Here is a 15634-nt window from a genome sequence, read left to right as displayed (position 1 = left end):
GAGAGTCAATTGTATGTCTTCACTAGGCGGACAGTAAACAGATGCAAAGTAAAAATTTATGAAAGGTGTAGAAATCATTAAACAGGTCACAGTGTTCGTGCACAAACCTGTAATGTTGGTAACAACCAGATCATTATTTATAACAACTATGGCACTTTTTGGAGGTTTGTCAAGCGAATGAATAATTCTTGCTGAGGTGGGAAAACCCATAACTTTGTGGGCCCCACCCCCTACCTGCGAAGAATGAAAGGGTTCCTGTATGCAAATAATATCAAAATTATTTTCAAATGCTGTTATTCTAATCTCATCCATTGCCACTCTGCAGCACTGATCATTTATCTGAAGAACTTTTATCCCCTCATATATAATATTACCTAAAATTGGATTCTTATCGGCCAACGCTGTTGCTGAATTTGAACCATTATCACTCATGTTTGGTTCTCCTGTCCGTAAAGTTGTACTGCTTTTAAGTATTCTGGACACTTGGCATCCCTTACAGAATGATTGCAATCTCTACCACGTCTCTTGTTGATACATTTTGGAGAGTCTTCTTTATGAGGACAATCTCCGTAGACATGACCACCCTCTGCACAGTGTCCATAAGAAACTGCCTTATGCGAGCAAACTTGTGCCGAGTGGCCATACCCAAACAACGGAAACACTTGCTTACAATTGTAAACTTACGGATTCTGTGAGATGTAAATCCTAGATAGATTCTATCGCTATCTAAAATATACCGCATCATGCGAGGACTGAATCCAACCATCCAATTAACCACCTTTACACCCGATCCAGAACTAAATCTGAAAGTCACCTCGTCTTTAACTTCATCCTGCGAGAAGCCATAGTCTTTTAAGTTTTTAATGAAGAGATCATCAAGTATTTCCTCCTTAGCATATTCATGAGGGATACCATATATTAACACTGTTGGATCAGATAACCGAGGTTTCTCCATTGTAAGACCTATATCTTTCAAAGCAGAATAGATCCTATTAATATCCACCGAATTTGTGGTCTCCACAAGGATCCCCCTATTCCTAAGGAGACGGATACCTTTTACTTTCATCTTCTTGTGGTCACGCTTAATGACTTGTGTCACCTTCTGCTTTATATCCTGACTCGAACTCAAGAAAGAGTCCTCAGTAGGCCTAAAAATCAGATTCTGGGGATTGAAACCTCCAGCAGGAACATCCGGAGGTAGATCCAGCATTACTTATAAATCCGAGATATCAAACCAAATCCCGAATAGGCAGCGCCACAAACTGGATGGTCGAGCTTTCGCTTGCCGCCTGAAATACTATAAACAAACACAACAGAGTGTTCATAAACTGGGGCAGTCATCGCTATAATGAACACGTGACAGTCCTCAAATGCTTCTGGTGTGGCCGCTTCGGACACACTACCCACACATGCGCCCAAACGCAACCAACACGTGGGCAATGTGCTGAAGTAAGACACGAATTTAAAACATATCCTAAGAGAGAGAGAGAGTATCCACCAACATGTGCAAACTGCAAGGCGCATAAAATCCAGGCAGACCATTCAATCCGTGACCACTCATCATAAAGGCCAAGGGAGTATACCAAACAACACGCCCTAAACAGTATAACCAACTAAAAGTTCAGTTCACACAGCTCAACGCGCAAAGGTCTAGGGCGGTTGCCGCCCAGTTGGTAAAAAAGGCCAACGAAGAAAATGTCGACATTATGCTAGTGCAAGAGGATACCCCCTGCAATACAAGATCGTGCATAGCGATGCTGAAATCCCCGTGGGCAACCATCCTAATTAGAAATCCGGATTGCACAGTAACCAAACTGTCAAACGACTTCCTCCCCTAGGCTTCGCGTGCCCACATAGTCACCGCACTAGGGGAATGTTACGCTGTCTCAATATACGTCGGGGGAAGATATCCTACCAATTATTAACTACCTGTGACCATGCACACAGAATTCCCGAACGCCAAAATAATTGTAGACGCAGACGTAAACTGCCGCTCACCGGCATGGTATAGCGAAACCCCAGGACGGAGAGGCGTTGTGAACGGGCAGCGTCTGGAAGAGTATCTCACAAACAGTTGCTATAATATACTTAACCAGCCAAACAACCTCCCAACATTCTCCAGCACTATGTGGGAGACAACAATTGATGTCACCCTTTCCACAAAATCTGTGACTGATCACATTACAGCCTGGACAGTAACGGAAAATTGGACAACATCGGCCCACAGAACAATAACCTTCTAACTAAACCTGAACAATCTTAGTAGCCTGCAAAGATTCTTCCCATCAAATACAGCAAAAGTATTTAACTCACTACACATAGATGCCGAAAAACTGTGTGAGGATGCAGCATTCCGGAAAGAGATCTTCCAGAATTCGTACAGACTTGCCGAAATATGAATCGGCTGCAAAGTACCAAAGAATTGTGAATAAACGTGAAACTTTCTGCTTTAAGAACAATAATAATTTGTTGACTCGAAAAATATACCTTCTGTAACAGTTATGTAAATATGTAAGTTATATATGGGATTATGTATTAGTGAATTATAAATATATGATTTGTATAATGTATGTACACAATCATTAATGTATAAATACTGTATATATTAAACATAAAATGTGTATATAATATTTCGGGACGATACTACGTGTTCAGTATATGTAACCCACTGCACGTAGTATCTCGTACCCTGATATGTACTTAGCACCCTCCTGGCACTTTGCCGTCCAGGGGTGGTTTCCTTATGGAAATAAACAGATAATAATAATAATAATAATAATAATAATAATAATAATAATAATAATAATAAAAAGCGAACAATAGCCAGAAGCACAACTCCCAGACAAATACAGCACAGATACGCCATAAGTAAAGCAGACTGGCCCAAATTCCAACAAACCCTACGGGTGGCTGCCCACACATTCAACACAGAAGAGACAACCCCAGGCCAACACCAAGCAAAACTGGTAAGACTTATCACAGAAGCGGCGGACAAATCCATCAAAAGAAAGAAACCATCTCCGGGGGCGGTACCCTGGTAGAATCCTGAGCTCCAGCAACTAAAGCAGGTAGCAAACACCTGTCGGAAATAATTCCAGCGGGCTAGACGTGATTGGGCGCCTCCGTAGCCAGGTGGGAAGGAGCAGCAGTGCGCAGCACACGCTTCTTGATTAGACCGGGGTTCGAGCCCGTCACCACCAAATACGGAGGATGCGGAAAGGTTAGTGATGACCACTGCATATTCACGGAGCAATATGGCCTTAGTTGCTAATGCCCCTAAAAACCAAATAACAAACAAACATAGATGTGATTGACCTATCGCAGAAGTAGAGGCACTTCGGGAACGATACCGTACTAAAAGGAATCAATACACAGCAAAAATCAGAGAAAGAAAACAGCGTACATGGGAGCACCTAGTTTCCAAGCCAGGAAATGATGACCCCTGGGGAGTGGTCTATCGGGTGACTACAAACAGGCTCCCCAGAGGCGAGGTAGTCCTAGCAACGAGGAAACCGCAAGGGTGGGGGGGTAACAAAGATGTGGCACGAAACAGTCAACAATATTTTGGATGCTATGTTCCTGGAGCACATTGATCCCACCACGCCAGAACAAGTACTGCTCTGCCAACAGAACAGCACATACACAACCCAGCAAATTGAGGAACCTTTCACCAAGACTGAGCTGGAGATCGCGGCGGCCAAGCTGAGAAACAAAAAGTCCCCAGGGGAAGATCTCCTAGAGCCAGAGATCATCAAGAAAGCAATGAACACCATCCAGGAGGAAATATTGAAACTATACAACAAATGCCTCAAAGAAGGCTACTTCCCGCGCGGTTGGAGGGTGGCGACGCTCCGGCTAATCTTGAATCCCACGAAGAGGCAGGACCTCCCAGGGTCCTATTGCCCGATAGCGCTCCTGACATTTCTCAGCAAGCTTCTTGACCATCTCCTGCGAAACAGGATAGAGAAGCACTATAGAAACGAAGGCCTAGAGTCACCCAAACAATTTGGATTTCGAAAAGGATAATCCACCACCGATGCCCAACGCAGCATCATCAACGCTGCAAATTCTTTCTTGCTATCGCGGTTGACTTTGCCGGGGCGTTTGACAGCCTCTGGTGGCCAAGCGTCCTCAGCAGGCTCCGTGAGGCCAAACTTCCAAGTAATCTATACAATTGCATCAGCAGTTACCTGTGCGACAGATCTGTAAAAGTCACTGCTCCTTACTGTACAATAACCACACGCATCTACAGAGGATGCCCACTTCTCTGGAACGTGGTCCTGGACGGATTCCTCAACCTCGGAAATGCAGTCGCCCAGGCGTATGTGGATGACCTTGTCCTGACGCTGGCGGAAAACTCCAGGGCACAGCTGGAAAACACAGCGCAGCAAACACAGCGCTCGCCACTCTACAACAATGGGCTGACGAAAATAACCTGAAGATATCATCCACTAAGGCAAGCTCGATCCTACTTCGTGGAACCCTGGACACCAGGAGACCCCCTCCCCCCAACTAAAAGTACAAGGAACCACCGTCAAGCTGACCACAGAAATTAAATTTCTCGGGGTTATCCTTGATAGAAACCTATCCTTCAACCCCCCCCCCACCTTAACTATATCAGAAACAAAATCAGAAATTACTCGTCACTATTTGCAAGAATCCCCCGCAAGGACTGGAGCATAAAGAAGAAAAAACCCTTGCTCTTCTTCACAAAACTGTCTCCCTGCCATTTTACACGCTGTTGATTACAAAACATTATAAAATGTAGAGTGAATATTATGTTGGGAGGTATGTGCTGTGAAGTAAAAATAATTATTTTATATATTATTAGTTAAGCATTTAGTAATTAATCGGTAACAAGATAATTAGTTATCACAAAAAAAAAAAAAAAAAGATTCAATAGATTTAAAAAAATAATAATCTAACGCGCCCGAAATGTAACGCACTGCGTACATTAAGTAACTTCTTTCTCTCCTTAAATCTCTAGTTAAAGCAATTTAGTTAAATATGTTATATATCGTTATGCTTAAATTACGTGTTGTAAAACTTGGAATACGCTGACCGATAACCAAGTACCAAAACAGAATCCTGTTAGCAAGAAGAAAAAACAAGTTAATTAATGTACGCAGTGTGTTACACTTCAGGCGCGTTAGTAAATAATAATAATTCATGATTTATAACCAAACAAAACAAAGAAAAAAGGGCAAACAGCAACGACTTTTAAGAGGAGCCGAGAGCATTTCGTTTCCGCGCATTCGCCACATTGCTCGCTCATTCATTCCTCCAAACAGAGCGTGGCAACAAACATGGTATCCAGTGCTTCAGCTAAAATACCCGTTAAATGGGGATAGTCTATATGATATTAAGAAAAACAATATATATATATATATATAAATAACAAACTCTTGGAGGTTTTACCGAAAAGGAGAAGAGGGTTAGAAAAATGTGTTAGAAACAAGTGTATGTAAAAAGATAATAAGAAATAAATAATGAAATCATTTTAATTACGAAACACAGTTAATATTATTAACTGCGTTTCAATTACATACAGTTTACAATTACACACACAAGTACACCTCACACAGTTAAAGTTAAATATTTAATATTTGGCGCTAGTAAAACTATACACATCCATTCATTTGTAATAAAAAATAAATAAATATATATTTTTTGGGTTTTTTCACTTGTTTTAAGATCGAAGACATGGATGGTTTTGAAACTGGAACCTAAAAACTTAATCGAACCTAACGCAACACTAGGAAAAATGACAATCTCCATCAAATATAATGGGCTTCACGCTGTTTTCTCTAGGATATTTTCACGTTGTTTTCTCTAGCACCAGGATATAGGCCCAACAAATCTCACTTATATATGGTCCTGCCATCTCATGATGGCAGGACCATATATAAGTGAGATTTGTTGGACTAAGTAACCGTTTTCCATTACCTACCTAGTTCCAGTAATTCTTGATCCGCTGCAATATTTCTTTTTTTTTGTTATGCTTTAACAACGGTGGTGTTTCGATCGGAGCTTAGGCTACATTCAGTTTACTTTCAAGGGGGGGGATTTCAAATAAACTGTTTATTAACACACGTAGTAATAATATTTTGCTGTCTTCGCATACACGGCATTAACTCATAAGTATTTTCTCTTTAAAGGTGAGGATCTTCGAGCAGTGTGAACACAACTTCTTGAGTGAGCTGGTTCTGAAGTTACGTTCCCAAATATATTCTCCTGGAGATTACATTTGTAAGGCGGGAGAAACAGGTAAAAAGAATTTCGAAAATCTCTTTAAAAAAATAAAGTGGGAAGTTGATGGTAACTGGCCATGTAATTCGGTTTTCAAGTTAATGGTTTATACCGAGTGTGTTAGTACTATATTTTATATTGTATGCATCACAAGGAAGAAAGATTTATAATACAGAGTGTATTATTATCATTATTATTTATTTATTATTATTTTTTTTTCATTGCATGCTTCACAAGGAAGGGAGATGTATATTATCAACCACGGGAAAGTGGAGGTGAGTTTTCTTCAGCTTATTAACAATGTTCCCACGCTATCAAACCAGTAATAGATAGTAAAGCTCTTGATTAGAACATATCTAATTAATCTAAATACCAAATCTAGTATCTTTTATCCCAAACAATTCACTACTATTTTAATCTAACAAGTAATTCTAAATGTTTATTCAGTTTGTCTTCTAACTTTTTTTTGTATTGTGTACAAAGTTTAATTGTACGCACAGTATATAAGGGCCAAAGCCTCGTGGACTGAAAATTTTCAATCTAAAATGTACAAGCCAGTGCTTTGCATGGTTTGCAAATAGCTGAAATGTCTAAAGCAAACACACTTTGCACGTGTTTCCACGACAGAGTTTGTATGACACTTGGTATCATTAAAGAACATCTCATAATTGTGAATTCTTTCAGAACGAACTGCCTTACGTTGATATCTCGAATAAGCAACATTTCCCTAATAGAGAAGTCGATTGTTACTCTCACAGTTGAGCGCTACCAACTAGGCGGCACCATTTCAGCAACACCTATCCTCTCATCGTTGAGTGAGTAAGCACCCAAATTACAAATGCTGACAACCCACTTGTGATTCATTTCCACAATACGAGATATAGAGAGGGAGAGAAAGAGGTGCCAAAAGGTGTAAGTTTAAACTCATATTTAAGGGAGCTTCACACTGTGAAAATTTCATACTAATATATGAGTTAGAACAATAAAAATTAAACGCTGCAAGACAGTGGCATCCCAGAAACGATGCCGTCTCGAATACGTAACACTTCCCCAATAGACTTCTGTATTGGGAGTGTACAGATACGTACAGAAAGAGGGTATTCCGACATGTGGGGAAAAAATTTAATTGCTGTCCTAACTAACTCAGCCAGAGAATAGAAAACAAAAACTAATAAAAGCTTCTTGCGTCACTAACAGGATTCGAACCCAAGCGAAGCTGGATAAAGAGAATGATGACTACAACCACTATGCCATCTGCAGCGACACGTGGGATCTGTACAAAGAGTTCATGTGGCTTTCAGGCTTGAGGCTTTTATTTTACAACACCAGTGTTTTCCAACCTATGGTCCGTTAAACTTATGAAAGAGATTCTCGGGATTTCACCGTGAACTAGGGCCCTTTTTTTGCAGTAGGCAACAATCCTTAAAAGTATGAGAAATGATATGCTTAACAACCAAGCGTATACTACAAACAATCAGTGGCCAAAAAGATTAGAAACCATTTGAGACTGGCATCAACAAATAATTAAATGAGCGGTAGGCAATTTTATTTTATAAGTTGTTGCATGGTAGCCGAGTGGTCAGGAGCGGGAGTGCAGTAACACACGCTCTTTGAGTAGACCGAGGTTCAAACCCCTGACTGCTAAATACGGTCGATCTGCCGACCAGCGTGGTAGATTATAGTCCATTTCCCTCAGCATGAATTGTTGAGGAGGCTTCCATCCTGCAGCGGGTTGATAATGGCTGCACTTTACCCCTTTTTTTTTTTTTTTATGATCACAAGTTCCTTAGTATCAAAGTAAATACTATTCGCTTTCCTGGGGCTTCTTAGTCGACCCGGTCACCAAGAAAACAGGTGATCGTTCTGATTTTTTAGAAAGGTGTTAGACACATTTTACATTGAGAAAACAAAGAAAATCACTGGTGTGTCGATAATAACTATCTCAAAAATATACGAGTGGAAGACGACAGAAAAATACAGCTCTAAAGGGAAGCAAGTCGGTACTCCAAGAACGAGACCATAGGAATTTAAAGCGAATTATACGTCAGAATAGAAAATCCAGCGTGCAGCAAATATCTGAAAAATTCAATTTAGGCAAAGAAAGACCCATTTCCACCAGAAATATGCGCGGGGTTAAGAATGTGGGATTTGGCAGTCGTTGTGGCTACTCGAAAGCCACTTCATTCTGTAAAAAATCGAAAAATTCGACTGGAATGGACCACCAACGGCAAGACTGAACTGAGGAACAATGAGAAAAGATCATGTGGTTTGATGAATCTCGATTTACACTTTTTTCTTTTTTTTTTGCACCAATCGTGGGGGTAGAAGTATGGGGAGAACTTCATGAAGCATTGCATCCAGAATGTCTCGTGTCTGCCACTCAATAGGCTGTAGGTGGCATTATGCTATGGGAGATGTTCTGTTGATATAGACCGGATCCACCCATACAGTCAGAAAGTCGCGTTACCTCCAATGAACACCTTTCTGTTGTATCAGACCAATTTCACCCTGCAATGCTTCATTCTAACGCAACCTGAGCTGGATTCTTTCAAGAGGAAAATGCAATTATCTACCGTGCAAAAAATGTATTTGAATAGTTGCAGAAACATTCCCAAGATTTCAAATATCCTGCCTAATTCTCCAGATCTGAATCCAATCGAGAATGTCTGGGATACGCTGGAAAGGGAAGTTCAACTTCGCAGTTCTCTACCGACCACAATACAGAAGCTGACAAATATCCTGATGGAAGGATGGGCAAATATGGGCCTAGACTTCCTAAGATACCTAGTGGAATCCCTGACTGTAATTCGGGAAAAGGTGGTTATACGAGATACTGAATAAGAGTTTCTAATTTTTTGGCCAGTGATTGTATGCTATGGTTTCTGTCTCCAATATGAAAGTGATCCTATCTGAAGAAAGGTTGAGAAACACAGCCCTGATCTTGACTATGTCTATTTCACTTACTGCACCATCTCACATATTGTGGACATATCTCGTCACTAGGCTATTCGGGCCTTTACAATGCTTATCTGCCCTCTAATGAGATCCTAAAGAGGATGAAAACCTGGGTCTAGGTAGACCTGTCAACCAGGAACTAAACTGTAATTGTGAGTTTGACCACATTAACTTCAAAAGGACCGAGTCTGGCTACTGGCATGCATTTTAAATAAAAAAACAATATAAGTCTCTATTGGAGCAGTGCCTTTTATTTATAATGAAATACTAAGGCAACTTGTGGTGAAGTGCCTCCTCAATATGGGATCGATACATAAAGAGCAAACCTAGCATAGCTATGTACAGAAAGAGGCTAAGCCCGACGTGTACAATACCTTTATATAGCTTTCATAGCCTGATGCCTCTGCCCTAGACTTAACTATGTAAAACAGTTCATGATAATTAATTACATTCCCATAACAGTTAAAACACACCCAAACGCATCACTGACCCAACAACAACTTGCACGACACTTTGCACCCACACACTCTGGATCAAATGCCTCACTGTTTCTCCTATGAAATAGGTGCCCGGATCATTAACGCAAAGGCAAAATTCTGATTCGTCATACCATATCACAGCTTTCCAATCAACAGTCCAGATTTCATGGCTTTTAGCCCATATTAGTTGAGCTTTTTTACGCGCAGCTTAATACTGGTGATCCAGTATTAAGCTGCGTACTCCAGATATCCATGTTGTTCAATTCTCTTCACAATGGTCTCTCAAAAATCTCAGAAGCGATTCTTGGTTAACTGTTTGCAACAGTTCTTGTCTTGTCTGAATCGTTTTTCATTTATTAGACGAGATATTTGTTGCTCATCACGATCACTTTAATATTAGTATTAGTAATGGCCACATGGTGTAAGGAAACCGATTGCTTATGCTGCACCAGCCAAAAAATAATAATAATAACAATAAAAATAAAATAACAAAAAATAAATTAATAAAAATAAAATAATAATAAGAAAAACAAATTAATAATAATAAGAGAAAAAAAAATGGATAACCTACGCATTTCCCTCCTCCCTTAGGTAATTCCAGCTGATCTTTGAATTTCCCCAGACTGTCAGCCACTACCACCCATGTAGGTAACTTATTCCAGTAATTTATAACTCGCTGCAATAAGAATAAAATAAAACTTCCTGCAAGTCAGTCTAAACAACTCCCCCCCCCGTAACCTGAAATTATGGCTCCTAGTTCTATAATCATATATAACTGTGAAAATTTCGTCTTTATTCATTTTGCTTATGCCTCTAGGAGCCTTAAACACCTCAAATAAAGTCTCCTCTAAGGTGCCTAGTTTCCAAGCTCTGCAACCACATATTCGAAGTATTTCCTCGTATGGACGCCCTTTTGCCGATCTCACCAGGCGAGTTACCCGTCTTTGAACCCTTTCAAGAAGAACAATGTCTTTCTTTAGGTGCGGTCTCCATACATGAACAGTAGTCTTATATAATGGGATTATAACGTCCTTATCTCTACTAGCGATTGCCCGATAAATCAATGATAGGACACCATGGGCCCTCCTTGCAGCCAGTCTACAATGCTCGGAGAACTTCATATCTGACCGTATCGTAATACCCAAGTCCCTTTCCTCCACTACCGGCTTTAGTTCAACTCCGCCAAGTGTATAAGTTATTTTGGGGTTCCCCAGGTGCAATACCTTACAATTTGCTGGATTAAAGCATAGCTGCCATTTCTCTGACCATCTCTGAAGTCTATCTAGGTCATTCTGCTTGGAGACAATCATTAACTACTCTACCAATCTTTACATCATCTGCAAATTTAGACATCAATTTCCCATTGTTGTCATTTATGAAAATCAACAATGGTCCTAATACTGGTCCTTGGGGAACCCCACTTCTTACATCAATCCAATCTGAGGAATAACCATTTATCACAACCCTCTGCCTCCTGCCCTGAAACCACCCTGCTATTAATCTAAGGATTTTTCCTGTGATTCCAGCTTATAAAGTAACCGCTCATGTGGGGACTGAGTAAAATGCTTTGCTGAAATCCAAAAAAACAACGTCAAAATTATTCCCTAAGTCCAGCTCTTGAGTTACCCTGTCAAAATAGCTAACCAGATTAGTTAAACATAATTTTCCCTTTACAAAACCATGCTCTTCTATCTAAATGATCCTGAATTCCACCCTTGATCATAGACTTCATGATTTTCCCTACTACTGAAGTTATACTGACCGGCCGGCAATTTCCCACTTCACTCTTAGAACCGCCCTTGTATATTGGAGATAAATTGCCACTTTTCCAATCCAACGGAATCACTCCCGAGTCCAGTGATGCTCTCATAATTAGCCTCAATGTACTGGCCTGCCGCCTCACTTAAGATTATAGGGTAAATGCTATCAACCCCAAGAGCCTTACTGGCCTATAGCCTCGAAAGTTTTTTCATTAAATAAATGTTTTAAATTTCGACATCATTAATTACATTTTTTTCAACTTCACTCCCAGAATTTCGCATTGACGTGAAGGGTTTTTCTTCTGTAAATATCGATGCAATGTAACTGTTGAGTTCATCTGCAACTTCAGCTGGGGTATCTAATACTATCCCACGTCGTCTATTACATAAGGGTCCGATCTGGTTTGTCCTTCTCTTCTTTGCATTTATATATGTGAAGAATCCCCCCCTCTTTGCTCTCTTTGCAAAGAGGGGGGGGTCCTTTTCAGTAGCATTATTACAGATCAATTTGTAGCTGTTATAGGCTTCAGTACTTTTTATTGCTCTGTAACGTTGCAGACTTTTTCTGCTCAAGTAATTTGGCAATTTCATATTCAATCAGCTTTGAATCCTCCTCGTGGAGTATTTTTTTTAATGGCATACCATAATTCAATTGTATTCGCTCTCTGTGAGATATCTACCCAGTTAATAGAGGCTATGTAGCACCTTAAGGCATCGTAATTTCCTTTCCTGAAATTATAACCCAATCCTTTGCCTTTAACTACTGCTACCTTTCTCTTCATCGTCCACCGTAGAACTTCGTGAGCAGACTTAGCACAGACTTTCGACTACAATTCTGCTGATGATTTTGACTCACACCCTTCCTTAAAAAAAATTATTACTCTTCTTTTTGAAATACCAGCAAATTAACTCTTTAGCAGGATCAAGTCAAGTCAGTACATTGAGGATATATCCTTTAGACCTGTCAAATGCTATTATTCCTTTTTGCCGCTAACTAACATCTTTTCTGCACCCCACCTTTCTTGGTTCAGTCACAGCCCTTGCTTCAATCACATCTGGTATTCATGTAGAGCAAATGGTTAATCTTGTATAATTTAGCGCTGTGAGCAAACAAGAGTAGAAAATACACGTGTTCACTCTATTATATTTCCTAAATACCACAAGTGACTAATTTTTTGTCCAGTGTCCTTTCTTGAATTTTGCCTAATACAAATTCTGCTTCAGACTTTAAAGCTACGTACTAACTTGATGTAACACACTAACATACATTAGTTTAATCTGGATTAATTTGGATAACTTAACTCGTTAAATTAATGCGTATGACGCACGTACAGAATTGGGAATGACAAAGTCCCTGTGTCGTATGAGAAATTGTCACAAAATATCACTTTCCTATTACGGTTAAATGGGATCTCTGTACGTCATCTACGTACAGAGATCCGTACGCTAATCGGGATATACTAATAATGCGGTGCCTGTAAACAGGAAAGTAATAAAATGTACGGTACATTAAATAACAGCCCAATGAGCAGCTCTCACCAGTCATTTCTACGGAGCCTAAGCGGTAGTACAGTGGCAACAATCACTGTTCTTGCACACTGTATGTAAAAGTTACGCCTGAGTTCCGATGACTTTAATTATAGTCAAGTTAGTCGGGTGAGAGTTGCGTGGTTTTCATTACCGTAAATTCGAGTTAGTTTTAAATCAGTTTTATAAACTGGCAACCAATCACAGAATGCACCCGATTTATAGACACGATATACTGATTCCTCATGAGATTATTCTGAACAGCCCAGGTTACTCGTTCTGGACTTTGTCAGCTCCTCCTACTGCGGTCGGTGGCGGTAGCAATGAGAAAACGGCTGTTGAGCTATTCCCAAGAAAGGGAGGGGGAGCCAACAGGATTTAATCATTGGTATCTCCGGAGGATAGGCCTCGGCTGTTTCCTCTTCTGAAGAAGGCATTTATATTTGGCTGCCTAAACGTGTCTTTTCCCTTCAGGAATTCCCACTAACCGAACAGGGGGATCAAATTGCGAGTCTGGATGATGTGCTTCGTCTAAAATCTGAATCTAAATCTATGTGGCAATCTTACTTATGATATTGTAGACTGAATTCGGCTTGTGATGCAGACTCTTTTGGCTTTCTTACTTTCTCAATTGCAGATCCCTACTATATACTTTATATAAATCCCCTCTTCACCATCTTACTACTGTTCTGTAAGTTATTTCAGATTTTCGTTGCGTGGAGACTGTCTTGAAGCAATAGAGCAGTAACATTTCTTAACCTGTGGTCCTCAAGCACTTAACAGGTGGTTCGTGCATTCATCAAAGATCAGTAAATTTATTATAATCATTTTTAAATAAAAAGCTGGTTTTGGTTATTTTTTTTATAACAGACATATTTCCATGGACAACATTTGTTCGAATTCGATACTAATAACACTTATAATAATAAATAAAGATTATTTTAATAAAAAAACTAGGGGGCTTCGCCCACTGCTCGCTTTTCTACGTAAAATGTAGAGGGGAGTAAGTCAATTTTTCTACGTAAAAGACACACCTGTCGAAACGCACTAGTCGATATCTAATCAGGAAATCACCTATGTAATTATTTACCTGTGCATTTGTAGTGCGCGGCATTCTAAAGGTCGAATAAATATCACGGTAAAACTCCAGAACGGTGTACATTCTCCAACATGGCGGCAAGCAAAACAGTGGGAAAGCAGTGATTGACAAGTTGTGACTCCCATATTTCGACAAACGGACAGGAACAAAGCAGTGACTAGCAGATGCCACTGCTTTCCACGCCCACTGTCCTCCTAGATTGATATGCCTAGTGTGTTTTTCCCCACATTTCCCGCAGTTTTTAAATCGGGGAACTCGTTTTCCCATTTTAAAACAGTGGGATGGAGGGATAAACACCCTACCTAAGCTAAGCCCACCCTCCTCGACGACACAAAACAATCAGAAAAGGTAGTTGCCTTCACCTGTCAATTATCGCCGTCTTCCTCGCTTTCATCGAGGTACCTGCCGGTATATACTATACTGGACTTCAGTCAATATCACTATGTAATTTTTACCTACGTTTACATAGGTCACTTAGGAAAAGGGCTTTTGTTTCGGGTTCCATAATACATGAGGAATATTGTTGCATCCGAAAGAGCAGGACTAAAATATTTAACTGAAATATTTACAAACTAAAGAAATATTTTAAAAATATTTACAAAATACTAAACTACAGTACAGTATTTACAAACATGGAATATTCGTTAATATACAAAAAAAACCGTTAAAATGGATCATTAAATGTTAGACAGCGAATCACGTGCACGAGGTAGGTGAATGTTATGGATGCAGTTGTTAATAATTAATTGCATTTGTAGTGACGTAATTGCCTCACACTCTTCTCCCATTGGCTCGAATAATTATCACTAGCAGGAAAACGTTTCTAATGTATAGATACTGTACGTAGAAGATATTGGTCGAGAGCTAACAACAGACTGGTGGCAGTAATATTCAACGTTTTTTTATGATTATTTAATGTAGTTTTCCACCCTTAAAAAAAAAACAGAGTAAATAAATCACAACACATTACGCTAAAACGAGCGGAGATGGGGGGAAACCCCTGGTGCCGTTTGACACTAAACACACTACGCTAAAACGAACTGCCACTAAGTGACATATTACTGTAATAATTTTTTTCATAAGATATGCTTAGTTTAAATCGATATTTTTTACTACGCAAGAATAACATTCAATATGTTTCTAAACTCACATCCACTGTTTACTCCAGTTCTTCACTTTATTTTTAGGTAATGGTGGTAAACCCTGTGAATGGAGAAGAAACGGTGGTGGCTGTGCTGTCAAAGGGGAACTATTTTGGTGAGATTAGTCTACTGCGGCTGGATGGTGTGCAAAACAGGCGAGTCTACCTAGAATAATAATAACGAAACTCACATCAACCCAAGCTTAAATTTCTCAAGTTTATGAGTAGAACTATAGTATATTGTGATGAAGTTTTAATAATGAATTTTTTAGATAAATTTGCAGTTAAAAACTGAACATTGCGCTTCCTGTTACTGAAGTACTTCAGCATATAAAAATATATATAAAAAGAGGGGAAGCGTTGGCCCTTTTGATGATAGATTTCCAAGTACACTGATTACAAAAGTGCAACAATAAATTCTAAA

At 39.6% G+C, this 15634-nt stretch overlaps 1 protein-coding gene across 1 annotated transcript in view; it reads left to right on the top strand.

Moving 5' to 3' along the window:
• Positions 1 to 15385, top strand: part of LOC150084713 (cyclic nucleotide-gated channel alpha-3-like) — a 100136-nt gene extending 84751 nt beyond the window's left edge. Inside the window, exons 14-16 of the mRNA XM_090376328.1 lie at positions 6159 to 6267; positions 6487 to 6524; positions 15257 to 15385. Coding sequence (XP_090232454.1) covers positions 6159 to 6267; positions 6487 to 6524; positions 15257 to 15385 — 276 coding nt within the window. The remainder of the gene's footprint in view (positions 1 to 6158; positions 6268 to 6486; positions 6525 to 15256) is intronic.
• The last annotated feature ends 249 nt before the right edge of the window (positions 15386 to 15634 follow it).

Source organism: Mastigoproctus giganteus, chromosome 6, assembly GCF_048544385.1.
Source record: "Mastigoproctus giganteus isolate SK-2022 chromosome 6, ASM4854438v1, whole genome shotgun sequence".
NCBI lineage: Eukaryota > Metazoa > Arthropoda > Arachnida > Uropygi > Thelyphonidae > Mastigoproctus > Mastigoproctus giganteus.
Note: the sequence above shows the minus strand (reverse complement) of the source record. Positions and strands in the feature narration are given on the sequence as shown.